At 41.1% G+C, this 22,750-nt stretch overlaps 1 protein-coding gene across 12 annotated transcripts in view; it reads left to right on the top strand.

Moving 5' to 3' along the window:
• The window catches only part of ncor1 (nuclear receptor corepressor 1), a 105,758-nt gene extending 83,094 nt beyond the window's left edge, over window positions 1-22,664 (top strand). For 7 of the 12 annotated variants that reach the window (XM_037533623.1, XM_037533624.1, XM_017714848.2 and 4 more), the window contains 25 exons: window positions 469-633; window positions 3,817-3,980; window positions 4,277-4,397; window positions 5,325-5,420; window positions 5,882-5,973; window positions 6,183-6,351; window positions 6,832-6,945; window positions 7,036-7,119; window positions 7,332-7,555; window positions 8,000-8,336; window positions 8,919-9,146; window positions 9,518-9,718; window positions 10,475-10,624; window positions 11,948-12,139; window positions 12,564-12,699; window positions 13,050-13,522; window positions 14,541-14,666; window positions 15,033-15,154; window positions 15,958-16,196; window positions 16,475-16,630; window positions 17,195-17,313; window positions 18,427-18,480; window positions 18,708-18,929; window positions 19,931-20,104; window positions 20,214-22,664. In XM_037533623.1, coding sequence (XP_037389520.1) covers window positions 469-633; window positions 3,817-3,980; window positions 4,277-4,397; window positions 5,325-5,420; window positions 5,882-5,973; window positions 6,183-6,351; window positions 6,832-6,945; window positions 7,036-7,119; window positions 7,332-7,555; window positions 8,000-8,336; window positions 8,919-9,146; window positions 9,518-9,718; window positions 10,475-10,624; window positions 11,948-12,139; window positions 12,564-12,699; window positions 13,050-13,522; window positions 14,541-14,666; window positions 15,033-15,154; window positions 15,958-16,196; window positions 16,475-16,630; window positions 17,195-17,313; window positions 18,427-18,480; window positions 18,708-18,929; window positions 19,931-20,104; window positions 20,214-20,416 — 4,361 coding nt within the window. In that variant the 3' untranslated portion in view covers window positions 20,417-22,664. The remainder of the gene's footprint in view (window positions 1-468; window positions 634-3,816; window positions 3,981-4,276; window positions 4,398-5,324; window positions 5,421-5,881; window positions 5,974-6,182; window positions 6,352-6,831; window positions 6,946-7,035; window positions 7,120-7,331; window positions 7,556-7,999; window positions 8,337-8,918; window positions 9,147-9,517; window positions 9,719-10,474; window positions 10,625-11,947; window positions 12,140-12,563; window positions 12,700-13,049; window positions 13,523-14,540; window positions 14,667-15,032; window positions 15,155-15,957; window positions 16,197-16,474; window positions 16,631-17,194; window positions 17,314-18,426; window positions 18,481-18,707; window positions 18,930-19,930; window positions 20,105-20,213) is intronic. The other 5 variants (XM_017714851.2, XM_037533627.1, XM_017714850.2 and 2 more) reach the window with 4 other exon arrangements.
• Window positions 22,665-22,750: the final 86 nt, after the last annotated feature.

Below are 22,750 nucleotides of genomic sequence, written 5' to 3'. Positions count from 1 at the left end.
GAGGAGAGCATGTGTCACTGTATCTGGAATGATGGTCTGAAGAGACAGGGCTTTGAGGGCAGAACACGAGGGCTCAGAGCAAAAATAAGACAGACAGAAAAAGGCTGCCATTTTAAAGAGCCAGACAGAGGCAGTCAACCAAAGGGAACATTGGGGCAGTCTCACATAGTGATGACCATTAGCCAGAGTGCTTGATTATTCACACAAAGCTTTTCTCGCCCTTCATTTGAGTCGCTGGATTCCGCTGGCTTAGTACTGTTTTGGTGTGTTTGGTATTTGTGGCATTAAATTCACAGCACTGACTGGATATGTCAGATCTTCTTGTGAGCTTTGTTTCGGTCACTTCAGGATTCAGACTTCTGAAGGTAAATTTGGCAAAGTATACTAGAAATAGCAGATGGGCACAGATGTTTTCATGTGTATGTCTTTTTGTGATGTGTTTTATTTCTGTCTCCCTTTCTCCCTCAGGTAAGCCATTTGCCTACATGCCTTATGATATGAAGCTGATGGAACAAGAGGCTCATGGTGGACCAGGAAGACCAGGCTCACCCTACAGACTGTCTCCTCGAGAGCCCAGCAAAGCCTCCCCCCAGCCAGACCCCAACAACCCTGCACGCTACAGTGTCCCACCAGGTGAATACACCTACTCTCACCTTCACAACCTCTCACTAGATAAAGTGTGGCAGTGGTTATTCTGGACCAAGTGGTTGGGAGTTTGGTATAGTTCATTGTTTTTTTTTGTTTTTTTGTTTTTTCTTCCTTGCTCAAACATGCCTGAATCAACTTCTTAATTAAAAACCACCCTAGAGCTGGAAATGAAAGTAAAAAAAATGTAGGTTAGTCTTGTTGTGGGCACACAATATACATGTATAAATTTTCCAATGCCCAATTAATGACCGATGTATTTTGCCAACGCTTTTCTATTTCCATGTAAACTGGATATGGGTCACATGCTAGTAACCCGGAACCTCACTAATTGCAAGGCTTATTTGGCTTTTCTCACCCACACAGCTTTCACAAAACTGCTCTCGTGCCGTCTGTTAGAGTAGGAGAAACTTCCTGAGAGAAAGCCAATTAACAACAAAGCCAAAACTAACCTAGCAAGCATAACTCACCTATTTGCCTGTTGTCTGTCCATCTGTTTGTCCATTTGTTCGTTTGTTCAACTGGCCACCCCAGCATTTTCTGGATACACAGGGAATGCTGGCGTAAATAAAAATAACTGAATAAGAATCACCACATAAAAACTGGAGAATGTTTTTAGTGGGTGGACACAGCAGGGATAGTCTGCAACACCACTTGCATATTTAGAGCCTGTTTAACTAATTTCTCCAGGCTCACACTGTTGTGTGTCGTTCTCCTTTAGTGGCATAGCAGGCTGGGAGTTTTGACTAAGGGCTGTCAATCACAGATGCTCATTAGAATGGAATATTATTATATTCTTAGAATATGTAAAAAGTGGTGTTTAAGCCACCTTTTGTTATATTTCCTGTTTTGTTTTCATTTGAGCATTGCTATATTTTTATATAACACCCAATATTAGTATCATACCACCATTTAAATATTTTACATTGTTTTCTCTGGGATCAGTGGTCATCAGTGGTAATGTTTAACCCCCATGTACACAGTATATGAATGAAATGAAAATTAATAATTCACCAACCTGTGCTGTAGGCACCTGTGATGGAGTAAATTATATTCCTATCTGTTACTTTGTCAGTGACCATCTTGGTGCGTAGATAAACACACACACACATTAACTACCACACACTGAGAACTAGCTACTCTTTCCTCCCATTTGCATGTTGCGCTGCTGTTTCCAAGTCTTGTTGTCTGAGTCTGGTCCTAAAGGAAAACAGTGAGCGGTCATGTGGCTCACAGTGCACATGTGAACTGGTCCAGAGCTCCACACATGTGACTTGTTCCACTTATCAGCCTTTTGAAGGGTCTGGAAACTCGCCTCACGGAACTGAACCATGGTAGTCTGGACGTTTATATCAAAATGGAAAAAAATTAGATAAGCCAGCAAATGGAACATCCTGGTCGTATTGCTTCACCAAGTCGATGTGATAGGAAGGTCAAGAACGATTTAACAGTTAAATGTGTTGGAGCTTTTAGGTGCATTATAATTAACTTTTGGCCCTCAGTCTAGGCATGAGAAGTCAATTCTTTCTTGCTGGCTTGGGAACCGTCTGTAGTGGTGCTTTGCATAACTGACCCATTAAACATCGGCTTTTGTACTTTTAACACAGTAAGTGAAAGCGTACTCCTTGACTGACATAATGCACAGCTTTTATTAAACACTCTCTGTATTATGCATGACACTATAGTCAGTTATCTCATTGTAGCTGCTGCTTTTTGCATTGCGCAAGTTCACGTCTCAATATTTTATCAGAGCCTGTGCATAAGACCATGTGAATGGTAAAAGAAAGGGACTTGGGTGCTTTTAGTGCTTGTGTGGATCTGAAGCTTTTAGGAGCTATGCGTGGGTCACACTTGGACACAGCTGTGTGAATGGAAGAGCGTATGTGTGCCTCTTGAACCCAAGCTCCTTTTTTCCAATGTCTTTGCACCCATGTTGGGTTGTAGAAGTGGGGTGCTTCTTTGCACTTAGGCCTCTCTTATAATGCCTTCTTCTGCACTTCTGTCACTCTGTAAAAATAGATGTATGAAACTATTCTATTTCAGCTGTTAAGTAGGTCATGTTTAATGGGTGTTATCAAACTTTTCAAGTGTTCTTGGATCAGTGTTTGCCCTGGACAAGGCCTGCCCAAAGAATGACCCAAAGTTGGCTTGTGAGAACGTTTGATTTGGCCCAACAGAATGTGACCCTAACCCTACCTCCTCACCCAGTGACAGAACAAATACACTGTGTGTTGATGCAACGTGTAAATTATTTAAAATTCTGTTTAACATAGTTTATTAACAGTTCTATTGTTATGTTATAAAACAAGTTAAATTAAACCTCTGTCTGCTTTATTTGTGTACAGCAGGGGTGTGTAATCATTCACAAAAGGTTAGTATGGCTGCAGGTTTTCATGCAAACCAAGCAAGAGAACAGATGTTTGGTTGTTTGTAGATTGATTAAACCAGTGAAATCTGGTGTGCTCCTGCTTGTTTGGATTGAAAACCTGTGGTCACACCAGAGACAGCACAAGGGGGGCCTTTCCAATTTTTAATTCTCACATTGTGAACATGACCACAAAACACTAAGGTTTCTATGAGTCCTCAGTTAATGGGGTTGAATAGTGTCTAACATCTCCAAACGTAAAATCTTAACATTTTTATTTTGCCTGTGCAGGAGCTCCCTTTAATTTTTAAACTAAAAACAATGTTATCTTTAGGTGCTTCTGAGTGCTGATTAGTTGGTGGGCAAAGCAGCTCATTGGCTGAGTAAACCTGTTTGCGCTTGTTGACGTGAATGTACATAAGACAATTTTAGAAAGTGGCTGGCGTTTTCCTCTGAGCGCGGTCAGCTGTTCAATGATGTTGCTTGAGCGGCAGTTGAAAAAGATGCAGTCGCACTTCACTAAATTGGGCAGAAAATTGTCATAGCTGTGTGAAATGAATCCGTATACAATGTTTAGAGGTCAAACGTCTTATACCCACTGTTCTTCATGTTCTTTATATCAATCATGTGAACCTGTCTCAATGCAAAAATGTTTACGTTAGCAGTTATTTGTATTTGTAGGCCTTAGTTGTAGGTTATAGGCCCAGATGCTTCCCATAAGTGTATCCCTACTAGAGAACATGCAGCACTGTGTCACTGTGCTCATCTTTATAATATCTCCTTCTTGTCCTCTCTAATATCCACAGTTCTGCAGCCAGCTCCTAACCAGGTGGTTCAGAACCTTCCAGATGGAATGCGTATGACATTCTCCCGCCACAGGCCGGCAAACATTCCGTCTCCCCCTCCTCTCATTCCCACCTCTAAACCCTCAGACAAACCCGCCTTCATCCAAGGAGGATCTATTTTACAGGTACGTCAGAGAGAAAAATAAAACCCATTTCTAGTTACTGGCATCGTTATTGTTATTACATTTAAAGTATTAGGCAATATCAAAATTTCCATTAATAGACCCTTCTTTCTTTCTTCCACCAATTTTTCACATTTTTTTATACATTTGCTAGACCATTACTGTACCCAACAACACATATCAAATACCTCTTTGCAATGAGTAATAGTTCGACTGAAGGAATGGCATCCGCTCTCAGGGGCAGGGGTGTGACGTTGTTTTCCTGGTATTCTGATTCCTGGCTATTCCTGCTCCCATAGGGAACACCGGGCACATACCTGCCCTCACACACGCACGCTGTGTATGGGCCAGAGGGGGCCAAGAGCGCTGGAGGATCCATCTCACTCGGCCTGCCAAGACAACAGGACCCTACCAAGCCTGGTAAGGGAGAGAGAGTGGGACAGGAAGGACGTGCACATTGTGTTTCTGTGTGGTGGCTCAGTGTACTTTATTTCTGTTATTTATTCTTTACACACAGACACCCTGTCATAGAGAGGCTGCGTTAGATGTTAGCTATTAATCTTACATGCTGTCAGGTAATTAGTTGAGTCCAAACAATTAACTTTATCACACACACCGATTTTAAGGGACTAAAATCATGATAATCTGTTAAATTGCCTGATATAATTTTCTGACTTTAGCAATTCTGTTTCAAGTAGCTTTGATGACACATAAGTGAGTAAAACAGGATTGATGGTCTTAGTTTAAATAATATCCAAATATAAAACAGAAATCTAATACCTTATTCTCAGCCTTTTGAGATTTGAAGAAGCTTTTGTTTTACTTAACAAGAGCACCTTAAAGTTATTTTTCTTAGGCTATGTTTGTAGTCCGATTCCTTTGTTCTAGACCAGAGCAGAAAATGATACATAGTTGCATTTTAGTTGTGATGTTTTTGACATTGATCCAAAACATGTAAACAGAGACATACTGGTAAAAAAAAAATCACAACTGATTAGACAGAAAAGATATTCATTTGGTAACAGTAAAATTAGAAAATATCTAACAAACTATTTGAACCATGCTGCCTGACCTGTGTAAACCAGAGTAAAATCCCTGTGAAATCACTTTGAAAATAAACAACCATTAATTATACTGCTTATATAGAATGCCAAAACTTCGAGCATTAGTATATGACTGATCTGTTTGCAATTGTATGTGTGTATATTAAGCATTTTATATTTTGCCTGAGCAATCTGTTTAGTTAAAAGAGATGTTAAAAGTATAGTTTGGGCCATAGTAGTTGGGTAAATGTTAGGTAAATTTGTTAGAAATGTGCTGAATTTGATGTCTCTCTACCCTCAACAGTGTCCTATATAAAGCAGGAGGAGTGTTCTCCTCGTGGGCAAACTGCTCAGGCTGAAGGACTCCTCTCCAGGGCACAGTACGAAGGAGTGGTCAGAGGTGAGATCACGTGCACATACGTGCACACTCTTACACACTTGTACTATACCTGAGAAATTCTATATGACGCACCTTTTCTTTCTGTGAAATAAAAGGCTGTCCCTACCTTTAGTCCAAAGGACCATCTCTGCATCTTGCATATTGGGTTCTGTTAACACCAACCTGAGAGAATGTGCTATGCTGGTGAGAAAGAGCCAACTAAAATGAGCTGCCACAAATCAATCTCCTCTAAAAGCTCTGACCTGTTACCTCTTTTCCCCTGCTCAGATCAGCAATTCTACTCGCTCAGAGATACTTTACTTCCATGGATGCAAATCTGTATTTATCATAAACATTTTTGAGAAACATTGTAGCTGTAACATTTTAAAATGTTTGTAATCAGTGATACACTCATGCCCCTTAACTCTGCTCTGCCTTTTCTCAAACATGTCTTCCTATTTCTTGTCTTCGCTCTTCTGTAGGAGGACCGATACCTGCCATCCAGGACCTGGGCAGAGGCTCTACAGGAAAGGGGCCTGAGGGACTTCCCTTCAGGGGAGGGTCAATTACACATGTATGTGCGCTTCATTATTGTTTATTTAATACATTCAGTTAGTTGAACTCAGAGGTGTTTTCCTTGACTGAAGTTACTTATATTGTATACAGTAAAGGACAACTAAAAGCAGTTGAATGTACTGGACGTTACAGTGCCAGTTGCACTCTTCTAGTGGTGTTCTTTGTGCCTTTCTTCTTATTTGATGCCTCGTTGTTTCCTGGGTTCAGGGCACCCCAGCACTGCAGCAGTCCAGCATAGCTGCAGACCTGTTGAAGGGCACCATTGCCAAGCTGGCCTCTGAGGATCTTTCCAGCCCAGAGAAGAGCCGTGCTGAGGCAATGTCCAAGGGCCATGTCATCTATGAGAGCAAGAGTGGACACCTTATCTCTTACGACGGTGAGATATGGATCTCTCAAATCTGCTCTGTGCTCTAATTAAACAGCTGATGAAAGTGCTAAATTTATTTTGTGCACTAACGCATCTGTTTGTATGCCAGAAAAGTAAAGGTAGGCTCAAAAAGTCTAAAAATTGAGTACTAAATGATTTTTTATTATTATTTTATTATTGTTATTATTTATTTAATTATTTTTATATTTGCTGCTCACTGATGTTACGTTCTTCTCAAAGCAGGAGTATGCTTTATTAAAATAATAGTAGCCTAAACAAAAAATCTGGAGGCTATTGCCAAATCAACTACCACATATGCATTCAGTTATTACCGTTAAATATTACTGCTGTAGTATTATTACTACAGTTCCAGTAGGTATGTACCAGACCTTTTCCAGCCCTTCTGTCTATAGCGATTAAAAATGTCTATATTTTTTTTAACAAATACAATTGAATTCAATCTAAAAGAATGTGTTTTTGTGTCCCCAGCCATAAAGAATCCCAGAGAAGGTACTAGAAGCCCCAGGACTGGTCATGAGCTCAAACGTACATATGATATGATGGACAGAGGGCACCCTGTACGGGAGGCTGCACCTTATGAGGGTAAGGAAAGCCTAAGGATGGACTGTTGTTCTTCCGTTACAAATATTTCAGGTGTGTTAAGATTGCTTTTCGTCCTTTTTTTTTTTTTAGGTTTAATTAGCAGAGCTCAGCCCAGAGATGGTCCACATGCTGATACCAAGGACAGGTCCATACTCACAGGATCCATCATGCAAGGTGGTGGATCGCTCCATTCATCTAATGTCTGATCATCTGGCAAAAATGTGGACACAATACAGTTAATTTCAGTAGAACACAGAGAGAAATAATTTAATATATTATGTGACATATAGTAAACATACAAGGATGATATCGATATTTTTGTGTGACCAGGTTAACAATAATCTAGATTGTTATTTATTTTTTATTTTTTGTCTTGCTTATTTCAGGGACACCACGAGCCTCTGCTGAAGCTTTCGATGAAGCCAAGTATGGCAAACAGATTAAGAGGGAGAGTCCACCCATCCGTTCATTTGAGGGTGGGATCACCAAAGGCAAACCCTATGAGGGCGTGAACACAATTAAAGAGATGGGCCGCTCCATTCATGAGATACCCCGCAAGGAGACACAGGATAGCCGTAAGACCCCTGTCATGGAAGGATCTATTACCCAGGTAAGATATTTAAAAGTAGAGTTGAGTGAAATGCCTAATTTTTCAACAATTACATTTTTCTTATAAATCGACATTGACAATTATCGCTAAATAGCTCATGCGTATGTATTGCTTGTGTTGCTCGTTTTCCATCCCGCTGGTTTGTGCTGTTTAATATGAATGGTTGGAGAAGACTTCTCCCTGCCCACCTACACTGCCACCTGGCGTACAGAAGTAGCAGTTGTTCAGAATTCAGGCATTTGCTACCGGATTCAACCAAAGCACAGCTAATTGTCAAAAATACCTTTAAACTTCCATCACAGATGTTGTTTTGGATAGTTAACATTAGTAGTGACCAGACCCATTTAAAAGCATCTGTGTTTAAAACATTTGAAAAGCCATCCTTGATTGCTTTGTAGGGCAAAACACAGTTCCTCTCACCTGTTTGTCCCTCCCCCCGCCCAGGGCATCCCTCTAAAGTATGAGAGCAGTGCTGTAAACCAGTCAGCCATCAAACACAACGTGAAGTCCCTACTCACCAGCCCAGGAAAACTGCCGCATCCAGCAATGGAGGCAGCAGAACGTGAACGTGTCAAGTACGAGGATGCCAAGGGCTCAGAGCGAGAGCGTCTGCGCCACACATCCGTGGTCAATTCTACTTCGGTGCTGCGCTCCACACACCAGGAGGCCAGCAAGTCACAGCTAAGCCCTGGCATGTATGAAGATGCCAATGCCCGCAGAACCCCCAACTACACCACCAGCTCCATCTCCAGGGGATCACCTTTGCTGCGAGCGCAAGAAGGTATGGTAGTTCTCTTTCTCTGCTGCATTTCCTTATTGGACTTTACTTTTTACATTAGCATTAAGACTGTGGGTGGACATCTCTTTTCTCATGCGTTTTTACTTGGTGTATTCTGCTTCCATATTTACATCCTTTTTTCATAACGCTCCTTTCTTTTCATTGTTTTTTAAATTCTTTTTTAAAATTTGAAATACCTGCCTTCTAGAGTGAGAGTGATGTAGCCTAAAATCCTACTGAATTTGGCCAAATGAATAATATGCAGAAATGTTTAATTATTATGATGTGCATGTGCTCAGCTTTAACTGCTGTGCTTTGCTTTAGCATTTCAATTCCTGATGAAAACAAACGGCATCTTATTTAAGAAAAGAAAACCAAATACAAACCACAGAGGACCTCTTTTCTCCATAATTTAAACACTGATTATTGGTAGCTACTCAGTTCTCTAAAATGTCCAAACTTAAGCTTTTTTGGCCTGTTGTGAGTAAATGCCTACACTTCTACCTCTTCATCTACTAAGTAATGGTGCACATCAAATGAAAGATCACTGCTGTTTAGTCATGTGTTTTTTGCTCTGTTTGATAGGAGGTATAACATCAGGAAAACCTGTCTCTCATGAGAGGAAGAGCACCCTGACACCAACCCAGAGAGACAGTGTCCCAGCCAAGTCTCCCGTTTCTGGGAGTGACCCACTGGCCTCGCACAGCCCTTTCGATCCCCATCACAGGCCTGTGGTGGCTGGAGAGGTGTACCGAGCCCACCTGCCTCATCATCTGGATCCCAATGTCTTCCATCATCGTGTTCTTGACCCAGGTACTGCACATGACCCAATAATAACATGAATGGAAATTCACATGCTGTCCACTAGTGCTGGGATATATTATAGGTGCAATCCTGAGGTAATAAAGACGTCACAAACCATGAGATGAAAAGATAATACTTTCCCAGAGTGTAGGTTAAAATGAGGGACTGGATCATCATCTCTGTAAACACACGATTAAAAGCTATGATAAATGTCCTGCATGTATCATGAAATTTGATGTGAGGCCAGTTGTGAATATCATACATAAGCATAGTCTCCTGTTTGGCCTCATGAGCAGTTGGGTCAGAATGTCTCCATTGACGTCAGCATTTGGACGATAGCACCGTATCTGTTAACCTCTCATGCTGTCCTTTCCCTGCAGCTTACATGTTCCAGCGTCAGCCGTCCCCGACCGGCTACCCTAACACCTACCAGCTGTACACAATGGAGAACACGCGGCAGACCATCCTCAATGACTACATCACCTCTCAGCAAATGCAGGTCATCCCGAGGCCCGACGTTGCCAGGGGCCTGTCGCCACGGGAACAGCAACTCACCATCCCGTACCCTCCTGGAGCCAGAGGTGAGGGCATGCCGCGTTAAGAGGGATAGGTGTAGTTTGTAGACCTTGTGCTTGTGTGAACTAGTGGCAACCTTTTCCAGACGATCAGAAGCAAATGACCCTAAGGACAAAAAAATTTAAAAAATAAAATAAAATCAATACTTTCAAATTGGATTCAGTATCTGAATCTAGGGCTGAGGCTGCTCCTTAGATTAGCAGCAGTATCATGCAGAATAAGACTTCATCTTGTATAGAGCATTTTTAATTTAATACACTGTGATTCATGGTGTATTAAATGTTATAGTAAGTAAACCATTTGCTGCAGTATGTAGTATTCAAATACAACAAATACAACAAAAATGCGGGTGCAGTTACTCAAGAGTGGATTCAATTCTCTTTTGGCTCAAGTCCCATTGCCTAAAACCACTATTCCACACTGCACCATATCTAACCACATGCAACAACCTACTAATCGCAATTTTGTAGCATTATTAACAATGTCACGCTCTCAGCATTAATGCCAAGTTTGATCAGCTTTCAGCCCTAACTGATTTCTGTAATTGATCTAATTTGTGAAAATCTCTTGTATCAATTTGTATTAGAATTTACAATTCAATGCTCGCTCCAAATTTGAAAGCCTGACTCTAGTCCAAAAGGCTGCTGTGCTTTTCTAAGCTTCTAGAAGCTCAGTCGAGGGTGTTGGCTCTTGAGTGGAAGTTAATAGTGACCCTGGTTGTGATTGCTCACCCTCTGGCCCTTTGCTTCTGTCTGTAAAAGGTATAATTGATCTAGCCCAGATGCCTCCCACCATCCTGTTGCCTCACCCTGGGGGGACAGGTTCCCCCACCCTGGACCGCATCACGTACATCCCAGGACCTCAGCCCTCTTTTCCTCATAGGGGTTTCAACCCAGCCTCCATATCTCCAGGTGAGGATCCCCCGTCTACACTCCCAACCCTGACCCTTCCTGAAATCCCCCTGCTATGTGTGTACCGCCTGACCTAGGTCACCTCCACCTGCTGTTTCTGCTCTGCCTGCTGACTGCTCCTGCCCACCTCTTCATGTTCCTGAAGCCAGCCCTCGCTGCTTCCTTCCACCCCAGCTGCTATGGTGAAAAAAAGGGAAAAAAGACACCACTTGCCCCACAATACTGGTCTAGAATCAGCCTGATCGGTCACCTCCAGATGATTCAGGCTGGTATAAGGCTAAATAAAGCTGCTCCTAGATCTGTATTTATGGGTGACTGCAACTTCAATCTGTCTCTAAGGGATTTCACTGCTATCTCATAATCATGGTGTTGGTATTATAAGGGTTTGATGTGGTTTCTGATGACTGATAAGATGTTGGCTTCACTTACCATGGCTTCACTTCTTGGGTTTTCTTATTGTTACAGTGATTTACTGTAATTTTTGAAGCTCTGATGCTACATGCTTATGGTGTAGGTGTACAGTCTTGTAAGATTAAGTTTATGGATCCATTATGGAATCATTAAGAGTTTGTATTCAAACTGGAATTGAGCTTAAATTTTCAAATTTTGAACCTTCCCCACTACACAGTGTGACATGAATTTAATCATTACGTTTATTTTCAACTAAATTTAATGTAACGTTTTTAATTTCCAGTAGGAATATTATTGGAAATTTCATGCCAGTCACATTGTTTGTCTCTTGTGCCTCCAAAAACGTTGAAGATGAGCTAAGATATGTTGTCCAGTATTTAAAGGAATGGTGCCGCCAAAAATATCTACTGCTAGCAGTGAATGAAGCTAGTACCAACTAATAAGCTTTCTACAAATTACATGGTTGGTGGCTGCCAGCAACTGTTTATTGTTAATTTAGTTAGCATTTTTGTTAGCTTAGAAAAGCTCTTCCTTCAAATCGGAGAACCCTAACAATCATTTAATTATCATTTATTCCTTATCTAATGTCATCTAAAGTGTTAGATGTATGTGCATGAAAAAACTAACTGTTGGTCAGTGCATCCTAATGTATTGCAGCAAAAGGTAAAATGAAAGTGAACGTATTATGGAAACAGTTATTATGCTCTTCATTGGCGAAGGTGGTGCTCTGTTCGTCTCCCCTTTGCCTGTTCCAACTTTTTCACAGGGGCCCTTGTTTAACTGTGATCTAGTGGGTGATCATCATTGTCGAGTTTTTCCAACTTGACTTAACATTATGACCACTTATATGACCACAATCCTATGTTCTTGTTTGTTTGTTTGTTTGTGTGTATGCATGTGTCTTTGTCACAGGACATCCTGGCCATCTCGTAGCCAGTGTGGAGAGGGAGAGGGAGCGAGAACGAGAGAGGGAGAGGGATCGCGAGCACAGAGAGCGAGAGAAAGAGAGGGAGAAGGAACGGGAGAGGGAGCAGAGGGAGAGAGAGCGGGAACGAGAGAGGGAGCGAGAGAGAGAGCGTGAACGTAATGAATACATGCGTGGAGGTGAGGCCAATTAATAGCTCCACACTTCTTTATTTTAAATACTCTTACTGCTTCATTGTATTACTGTGATTAAAGTATGCTTTGAGCACCTCTTGATATAATCAGTGCTTTAAGACTGAATAATTGCAAGTCTCATTACAGTGAGATTGAATAAAAATCAGGTCATAGTTTCTTAAGTTTTTCAACTTTTTCTTCTGTCACAACTGATCAACCTTCATAAAAAAACTGTTATGACATATCATGTATGGAAATATCTCTATCTCAAATCTCTGAAGTGCTGTGATAATTTTTTTTTAACCGTAGTCATCCCACCATTAAAGGTTTATCATTACTTCATGCCTCAGCTTAATTAGTTAATTTGTTACATTAAAAATGTGTGGAAGCTTCAAATAATTGTGTGTTTTTGTGTGTCTGTGCACCTCAGCTGCAGAACAGCCTGGCAGGCCTGGTAGCCGTGGTTTCCTGCGTTCCCCCTCCCCTTCGATGAGGTCACAGGAAAGTGTGGTCCAGCCGAGGCCCAGCATTTTCCAAGGAACCAAGAGTGTCATCACCCCTCTGATGTAGGTTCCACAGTATATACTTGGATACTTTCTTTTATGTTGAACATGATTACATTTCTTGAGTCCCTGTCCCACCAAAATGTCTGTGCATAGGCCTGGAAATGAGTATTTTTATTTGTATGGACCTACTAAATTAGTGTCCTGATAAGTCTCCCAATTTATTAAGTCCTGTATGTGTTGGAGCATTAAAAACACTAAAATGTGCAGAGTAGTATATAAACCAGGACCAGGAACCACAGTTTATTTGGAAATGTTTCATTTCACAATGTTTTAATAATTAGTTTCTTTATTTTCATTTTTAACCTTGTTTACCTGTGTCAAACTCCGTCTCTTGCTCTTTGAACTCTGAGCAGGCAGATGCCCTCGGCAGCAGCCGCAGCACAGGCGAACTCTCGCTACAACACTGCTGCAGACGCTTTGGCCGCTCTGGTGGATGCTGCCGCCTCTGCCCCTCAGATGGACGTGGCTAAGGTCAAAGAGGGCAAGCACGAGGGCACTGGCCCTCGAGACAATGATGTGAGTGCGGCACGACGGGCAGCAGCTGAGCAGCAGGAGGCTGAGCGCCGCTCAATGCAGTCCCCCTTCGGAGCCGTACCACATCCCAGTGGGAAACAGTCGCTTCCTGTGTACACCGATGGTGGAGGCGGGGGTGACAAAGATAAAGCTCTGCCAACAAAGTCGCGCATAGAGGAGGAGCTTCGCACACACGGAAAGACCACCATCACTGCCGCCAGCTTTATCGACGTCATCATCACGCGCCAGATTGCCTCAGACAAAGACTCCCGAGCAAGGGGCTCGCAGAGCTCGGACTCCTCCGGCAGCTGTGAGTGGCAAATATGACAGCCTAACTAACAGTCCTGTCTTATCTACACTATATAGTGTTGTGCAGAAGTCAGAGACCACCCTTCAGTTAATTAGATGTGAGATAATATACTCGCATAAGGAAGTGGAACGCCAGTGGAAAGTAAGTGGAACAGGAGTTCCAAAACTAAAGGTTAAAAAATGATTGTGTTTCCTAAACTGTGACTTGTGACATGCACACAAACTGCAAAACGGTATTTGAAGGTTTCATCTTTGAAAGATGGGAGAAAATCAAGCACTACTTTAGATCTGAAACAATCCACAAGTGTTTCTGTCTTTCCTTCCACTCTAAGAAGACAACTCACTGCTAGCTGTCAGGAAGCTATTACTGAGAAAAGAAAATGCACCAAAAAAAAAGAAAAAAAAGAATTTGGACATTAAATAAAGAAGCTGCTGGCATTCTCAGGACAAGTGACTGGCCTCCCCAGATTCCAGACTTCAGCATCATTTAATGTGTTTCTGGTTAGTTGTATTGTGAGAAGCAGAATATCCGAGCACCTTCTAAGAATGAACTTCAAAAGTGTGAAAAATCCTCTGTGGAATTTTCCTGATAAATATGTGTTTTCTGCTTTCTTTTCCTGATGTTGAAAAATGGATAAAGGAAGGGTGTTCTGTGACTCTTGCACTCCCACTGATGTAGCATTTTTTTCCAAAATGAAGTGTATTAATAGGGAGCATCAACCACATAATGCAGTGGCTAAATATAGAAAGGGATACAAATATTGTCTGTTCATTTTTTTCTGTACTTTATTTCTCAGGAGTTATACTCTTGAATTGTTTTACTGTGTTTAAAAAAGAATTAGTGAACTGGCTTATTTGTAAGTTGTCTTTTCATTAGGAGTATTTGTCAAGTTTTGCATGAGAACTGAGATTGTTTGAGTTCTATCGTGTTCTGTTGCAACAACTGCTTATTATTGTACATTGATTTAATGCAGTGTTCAGTATATAAAGGTTTAATGGTTTACCTCTCTTTCCTGCAGTACCATCTGGCCGTTATGAGGCACAAGGCAGTGGAGCCATTGAGGTAATCAGCCCAGCCAGTTCTCCGGCACAGAGAGAGGAGAAGAATGACTTCCCACCAGAGAAGAGTTCTCAGCCAGCAACAGGTGAGAAACTCACTCTTGTGGTAAATGTAATTGCATAGTAGGAATAACCAGCATTCATTTTTGACATTTAGAGTGTTTTGTACGATTTGTGTGAACACATTGTGTAAAATGCCTAAATATTTTTTATTGTTGTTTTAAACTAGGACAAACAGTTTCTACCTAAGTAGATATCCTGACACCTCGTCTGTATCAGAATATATTAATTTTTTTGTTTATTAATTAGTTTGTTAATGCTCCATATGTTCTTCCTTTTGATTGCACTTGGAGCGGAAATGGAGGAAGTTCTCTCAGTTCTCTCAGGAACTGTTTGCTTTTGATCTGTGAGCAAATATAATCCAGTCTGTCTGCCCCCCCTCCCCTCCCCAGGAGCTGTTAGAGGGTTTGATATGAGTCGGTACAGACAGCAGTTGGAATCAGGACCTGCAGCACCCCAACCACCACCCTCCACCCAGACCCACCGTGTCATGACGCTGGCTGACCACATCTCGGTAACGCAGCAGTAGTCGCACACTTTCTGCTGTTGTGCATGAATTTGCATTGATAATTTTTAACACACAATCTCCTACCTTTACTTGAAGGAGCCACTCAGTATTTCTGCAATGGACAAGCTACATCATTGGTTTTATAGGGTGTATTGCCCATGTTGCAGTAGGATGTAGTGTACTGAGTGAGTGCCGTGGTGTGCCACAAGAACAAGTTTTGACCACTACTGTGGCCATCTGGAGCATATGTCATCAGCATCAGAATGGTTAGGTGCATGTGCTTGCAGACCACTTCTTAAACTATGGTCACACACACAAAAGTCTTCAACTTGGTGTCCTTTTAATATGTGCAGTCCTGTGCAAATGTATTTATTTAAACTATTTATATGGACAGTAAGTGTGTTTTTTGCTTGAAACACCACCATACATCATTAGATTGCACAAACACACACAGTAAAAAGTAAAAATAATTTATTTTTAATTAAAAAAGTAGTTTGTGAGCTAGTTTGAAGAACAGTGTTCAGTTTTATATTCTCCTCAATGCCCTCAGTCATTGCATGGATATGTTTAAATTCCATCACCAGCACACTTAACAATTAAGTGCCTAAGTATTTATTAGCCAAACTAGATATTAAATGATAACTATGAATAAAACTAGACTGCAACAGGGAGCATTTTGGAAATGGTTAAATGACCATTTTGATATATATTTTATTGGTGTTGTATTTATTCTAATGTTCTTTTTCAGAGCAGGGTCTTTAAAACTTTCAAAAGAGCCTAAAACTTTTGTCTCTGTTTTTATCCCACAGCATATCATAACCCAAGACTTTGCCAGGAACCAGGACCCTCCTGCCTCCAGCTCACTGCCTTCATCTTCCTCCTCTTCCTCCATGTCCTCTACATTCCAAAGCTCTGGTGCAGGAGGTGGCGTGGGTCGACCCAAAGGTCCGAACCGCTACAGCCCAGAGAACCCTGTAGCCCCTGCCCACCATCAGAAACCATCCAGCAGGGTGTCCCCTGAGAATGCCCCTGACAAGCCCAGATCCAGGTATGTGATATTACCTACAGGGAACCATCAACATCCTAAAAATCTGTCTTGGGTTGTTTGAGGATATTGTTTTTGACCCATGATGTTTTGTGCGTTAATAGAGATTGAGAACTTTGGCGTTTAATTGCAGACATTTGAACAGTTTGGAGGAAAGCTGTTCACAAATTAGAATTTTTAATCATCACGGCCTTAAATTCATGAACTTCCAGCTCTGAAGTCAAGGCTGATATGTCTTAAGGCATGTCTGTTTTTAAATTTGTTCTCTGTGTGTGTGTCAGGCCAGGTAAGTCTCCGGAGCGTGCCGGTGGAGTAGGTGGTCGGGGCATAGAAAGTTATGAACCCATCTCCCCCCCTCAGAGCTACTCAGGCCTGGACAAACAAGAGAGCAACCTGCTCCAGGGCCAGAGACGTGAACAGGACCTCTCAGAGCAGAGGTACACTTACATACATGTGTGTTTGTTTAAACATGTACATTTCCCTGCTGCAAGTCTGAGGACACTTTCCCCTGGATGATTTTTCACTGTTACTTTTCCATTAATTAAGAAGAAATGGTTGGAAAGGTTTCATGTTAAAAAACATAGTAGACTTAGTGTTTCTTTCTAAGCTTTTGGTGGGCAGTGCAAATCACTGGATACAGGACATGTCTTGTTGGTTTTATATTCTTTGATTTAAGACAGCAGGTTATTGATTACATAAAAGCATACTTCAGAGCACAACAACACTGATTGGTGTGCTGTTTAAGTGTGTGCTTAGAGAGGAACTGAGAAGGTGTAGAGCCTCTCTAACAGCTGCTTCTGGGTAACCCCACCCTGGCATTAGATCAGATGGACATCATTTTGCATGAGAGCAATGTAATCCCAACCCCATCAGCCAGTATTGGCATCTCCCTCTCTAGTGGAAACTTGGCTTACACCCAAACATTCCCACAACTCCTGATCAACTCACTGATCTTTTGACCTATAACCCCACTCAACCATGTGCCCTTTCTCTGGTGTCAGGACGGACTCACGCTCCCCGGGCAGTGGCAGCTATCTGCCCTCTTTCTTCACCAAGCTGGAGAGTACCTCTCCCATGGTGATGTCCAAGAAGCAGGAGATCTTCCGCAAGTCTGAAGTTGGTAAGGACGTGTCTTATTCCCCAAAATGTAATAGTTGAATATAATTATTTACCCGTTATCACTGTTTTCCCCTTATCAGGTGCAGTGATAAACCATTCAGAACTACCAGTGTCGTGTGTATGTGGTGTCCTCAAAAAAGGCTTGGGGCCAAAGTAACATCGTAGCACAGAATTATTTATTTTAATTCACCAAATGCATTGAACATATGAATACACAGTTTTACATTCTCTGTTCATTAATTATCAAGAATTGTAATTGTGATTAGTTAGCAGTTTGTTCATTTGCAGAATATCATATCTGAAGAATTCATCTGCAGCTGAAAGTTTTGCAGTTGAGACTTGCCCAGAGAAAATTGCATATATTTCTATAACAGTGTATATTAATAGGATCTATTATTAGATCCTTATACCAACACTGACTGCTATTTGGGTTGCCCAGTCTATAAGAGAGGCCAAATAAATCTGCATTTCGTTATTAGGGCTTGAAGTATTCCATAGGATGTCAATTACTTATGTCTGCTAACATCCAGAAAGGGGAGCTCTGACTTGTCGGGCTTAAGTTTCAAATCTTTTATTATCCTCTAGTCAGGGTTACTGATTGTACTGTGTTTTAATAAAACTACCAGAAACTGATAATTAAGTCTTCATGAAATTATTTCTTTAAACACCAAGAAATTCTTGAAGCCTATTGTATCTAGAAGACTAGAGTGAGACACTGCTCTTCTGGTACTAGGCCACCTCATCTTTGCCACACACATTATCAATTAATGCATCTTAAAATTTGAAAATAGACTGTGAATTTTATTTTAGCTAAAATACCATATAAGAACTGAATGCTAGCAAGCAAACATTTAATCTGCTGTTATATCTGTATCTTATCCAAGCTGGGCAATGCTTGTTTGATTGACCACCCGGTGGGGATAAACAGTGCAGCAAATATATGATAAATAATGCTCAGAAATGTTTTTATGATGCACAATCTGCAACACAATATTTGTCACAGTGCATTAATAGTGCAAAATTTAAAAACTGCTATCAAAAAATTGTGTTATATAAATGATCAACACTTCAAATTGTTAAACCTTCTGCCTGTTTTCTGTTTCTCTCTTTCCAGGCAATGCACAACCCGGCACAGAGATTTTTAATTTACCTGCAGTAACAAGCTCAAGTGAGTACACATTACCTTGGTTTGACTCTGGTTAAAGTTACCTTGGTAAACGAAGGTCATGTATTAGACGCCTTGTCTCTTTAGCCCAGTCTGCTTTAGCATTATTTGTCTTTATGGATTTATGATCTTCTAACATCACATTACCTCCAGAAGGGCTAAAGAAAAGTTGTTGATACCAGTAGCCCTATGTATCTTCACCATTCTGTCCTATGTGTCCCCCTATACAGGTAACGTGAACCCCAGGAACCACTCATTCAGTGACCCGGCCAGTAACCTGGGTCTGGAGGATATCATCCGCAAGGCGCTGATGGGGAATGTGGAGGAAAGGCCAGAGGAGCAGACACAGCAAGCTCAGCTTGGAGCTGCCGCAGCAGGCAACGCAGCTGGTGTAGGGGGTGTCTCAGAGGGGAGACAGGAGGCCACTCCTTCCCCCAACACAGGTAGATATTGTAAGGAAAACTCCTTGGCCAACCTCATCATTACTCAGACTTCTGTCTGTCTCCATAACCTGACTCAGAAAAAGATTTCTTGGTTCCAAACAATAGCTGGACTGCAATGTTGTGATTTTATGTTTCACCATAGCAGAAATTAGTTCTTGCTTAAAAATGAATCAATTAACAATTAATTAACAGGAGCAATTGAATCATGCATTGATTTCATTTTCCTATACATTATCAAAGGAACTAATGTCTTGCATATGAAATTAAGTTAATAAATAGTACATTTGTATTATGAATAATTCATTTATTTGAAATTTGACTTAATTTCACGTGTGATTTCTGTATGATGTTAAAAAAAATCAGGTAATGTTGCATGCAAAAGTTTGGGCATCCTTGGTCAAATGTTGGATTTTTTTTTTTTAAGTGAAAATAAGCTAGCACTTTTTTTTTTTATTTTATTTACAGATAAGACACTTCACAGTGTAATGCAGAATTAGTGTTTATTTTCTGTATTTAACACATTGGGGTGAAAGAAACATTAAATGTAGCCTGTCCACAAAATAATGGCACATTTGTTATGTTTGTAAGGTTTTTCCGGTATGTTAAACTGAGCAAATGAGTAGAAATTGTGCACTAAACATAGACATGTAGAGGGCGTGTTAAATTTTAATAAGATAATGAACATAATATGTAAAGAGTATTTGAACTATAGCATTATATACCATTCAGCTATATAAGTTATTGCTGAAAGCATGTCTCCCTTTGGATGAAAAATTCGACTCATTAACACATTCAGTACTATGACATGAGGGTCCAGTGCCTCCTGTAGTAGATAGTAATGCATCACTGACTTTTGTATCTAGCAGTATCTGAGCTCAGGACTGTCTTTCTCTCTAATCTATTGGTAACTAGCAAAGATACTTTCTCTAGATAGACAAAGCACTTCTTGTAAGTTGCTCTGGATAAGAGCGTCTTCTAAATGCTGTAAATGTAAATCACTGTCCCCACAGCTGGGAAGCAGAAGCTCCAGAGCAAGGCCAGCAGCAGAAAGTCCAAATCACCCAACCCAGGGCAGGTGTACTCGGGTGGGGAGCGGCCCTCCTCTGTCTCTTCGGTGCACTCTGAGGGAGAGTACCACAGACAGGCCCCGAGCTGGACCTGGGAGGACAGGCCTTCATCCACAGGTGAGATGTTCATTTGGTGTTTTTTTGAGGGTCTGCTGGTAATACTTCAGTTTAGTTTGAATGGACTGACTTTGGTTTTTCCTTCTTCTCTTTATCGTTTCAATCTCAGGTTCCATGCAGTTCCCCTACAACCCACTGACGATGCGGATGTTGAGCAGTACCCCTCCCACCTCCATGGCCTGCCCTTCTCCTTCCATGCAGTCCCAGCAGCAGCAAGCAGGAGTTGGCAGTGCTCCCGTTGGTCCAGCCCGTGCATGGGAACAGCCACTGCTCTCAGAACAGTATGAAACCCTGTCGGATAGCGACGACTGAGCCTAGCGATGAACTCTTATCTCCCTCCAACCCCCCCAGTCTTTTGGGTCACCACAGTAAAGTGTCCCTCCCACCAGCGACCCACCTTCCCAGCTTCTACAGGTCCCTCTCACTGCCACTCTTGTGTGTGGGGATTAGCTGGGGAGGAGGACTCCCTTCTGGTGCTCTGTCACTCTCTGGTGGTCAGAGAGAGCATTGCGAGGGGGTCACTGATCGGCTGGGTCTTCAGGATTAACTTTGTAACGGAATCCGGAAGCTGCGGCCTGTTTGTGGATAAGAAAACATAGAAAACATTGAAAAGCGAGAAAGGATAAAGAACTTGCTATGTAAAGAAAACTTAAAAGACTTATTTGCTTAAGATTTTGTTCAGTTTCTGTAAAGAAATGCTTTTTTGTCTTTAAAGAAGAAAAATCAATGTATGTAAATAGAGTAACCTTTTGCAGTGTTTTATTTTTCCCCCTCTCTATTTCTTCGCATTTTAATGTTGCTTTTTTAAATCCGACCCTGCTGGTTTGAGATTACATGGAAGTTTTCTCATGCTCTCAATGTGAAAAGTGCTGGTGTTCCTTCGCCCTACAGCGGCAGGAGCAGGGCGACCTGAACTGATCAAGCTGATCAGTGTTCTGACTGACCACAGCACAGAATCCTTCAGAAAAACACCACAGGAAGAGAGCATTTCAATCAGAGATGCGGACCCTGCCTTCATAGCACCGTGGAGGCACATGCGTAACCATAGAAATAGATTCTGCCTCTATGTGGGCGATGTTTATAAAAGGATCGTATGACCTGTTACCCAGGTGAAAGTTTAAAAAAAAACAAAAAAACAAAGTTTGTCAGGCCTGCAGGAAAAGCAAAGTTTACGAAAGAAATGACACCATCTCCTTTTTGGTTCATGTGAACAAGTTGAGAACACTGGTGTTGGAGCCGTATGATTTTTAAAAAATTTTTTTTCTTCCCAGTGAAAGAAGATATATAAGCTGAATGTTTCTTTAATTTTTTTTCCTTCAAAGTTATATGTATTATTTTTATTTTAGGTTGTTATTTCCTGTGCTGAACAGGGGCCCATTGTGGAACTGGCCATGGGTTTACATCTAACATCCTGAACTGCTTCTGTGTGGTTGCTAACAAGTGCTAAATGTTCTGCTGTTGTTTTGTTTTACCCCCCCCCCCCCCCCCCCCCACTTCTTTTTAGAGGAATCTTTGTCATTTCGGAGAGGGTCTTGAGAAATCAAACTGTGACCTTCAGTTCATTCTTTCATTTGTTATTTTATCTTTTTTTTTAAATTGCTGAAGAACATACTGATGACCTTCCTCCCATCCAAAAGAAAGGAAACAAACGTCTGTTTGATGCATCTCTGCACCATTGTTGCACTTTTTTTTGCTTAGTAACTTTTTACAATGATTAAAAGCATACTACCTGTAATGTAAGTTATTCAAGCTTGTGCAGAGGTTTGGAATATTTGGTTTTGTTCACATTTTGCAGACGCCATTTGGAAAACTTGGATGTTTTTAACTTTTTTTTTTTCTTGCCACCGTTTTCAGGCTTGTTTTGACACATCACTTGATCTTTGCTCTAATATATGGTACAGTAAGGCTGTTGAAGTTGCTGCTTCATAGTGGTGGCTTTTCACATTTCTTGATGTCTAACAGAAAATGCACTCAGTTTTAGTTACCTGCACAAAAACAAGCTGTCTGTTCTTTGGCAAAGGTCTGTCTAACAGTAATGCTGCCTTGGAACATATTGCAGCTGTCAAGACCTTTTAAAAAAAAAAGTTTTAAAACATAACCTGCTAAATGTTTTGGTTTTCTTTGCTTTCGCTTCGCTCCAGTAACAAAACCTGTCTGCTTTTTGTTTTGATGTATTTAATTAATTTCACTTCTGAAATGGAAAAAAAGCTCATGTTGAGATTTTTTTTTAAAATTATTTTCAACATCGATGTTATTCATCCTGTTTTAATGGGATGCCAAGTGTTTACAATGGCGTTGACAAAAAAAAGATGGTGAAACTTGAATCTTAAGAAAATGAAAGTCGATCATTGCATCATTTAGTCTATTTTTTCAGTCCGACACCTTGCAGTGGTAACTTTTTTTTCTTTTGTCCGTTCAGAATCGAGACTTGAAATAACCCGTGTATCCCATGATGTTGAAACGCAATGTTTGTATCGCACAATGTCTCTTAAGTAGCCAATTACAAAAAGTTCAGACCAATCAATAAAGTGGATTAGCGCTCCACCTTTCTGAAAGTTAACCTTCAGCCTCCTGTTGTTCCTCTTGGGAGTGTGAGATGAGCCGTGTGGAAGGGGGACTTCCAGTCCAGGTCTTGAGGAACATCAT

This window comes from Pygocentrus nattereri, chromosome 23 (genome assembly GCF_015220715.1).
Source record: "Pygocentrus nattereri isolate fPygNat1 chromosome 23, fPygNat1.pri, whole genome shotgun sequence".
Lineage (NCBI taxonomy): Eukaryota > Metazoa > Chordata > Actinopteri > Characiformes > Serrasalmidae > Pygocentrus > Pygocentrus nattereri.
Note: the sequence above shows the minus strand (reverse complement) of the source record. Positions and strands in the feature narration are given on the sequence as shown.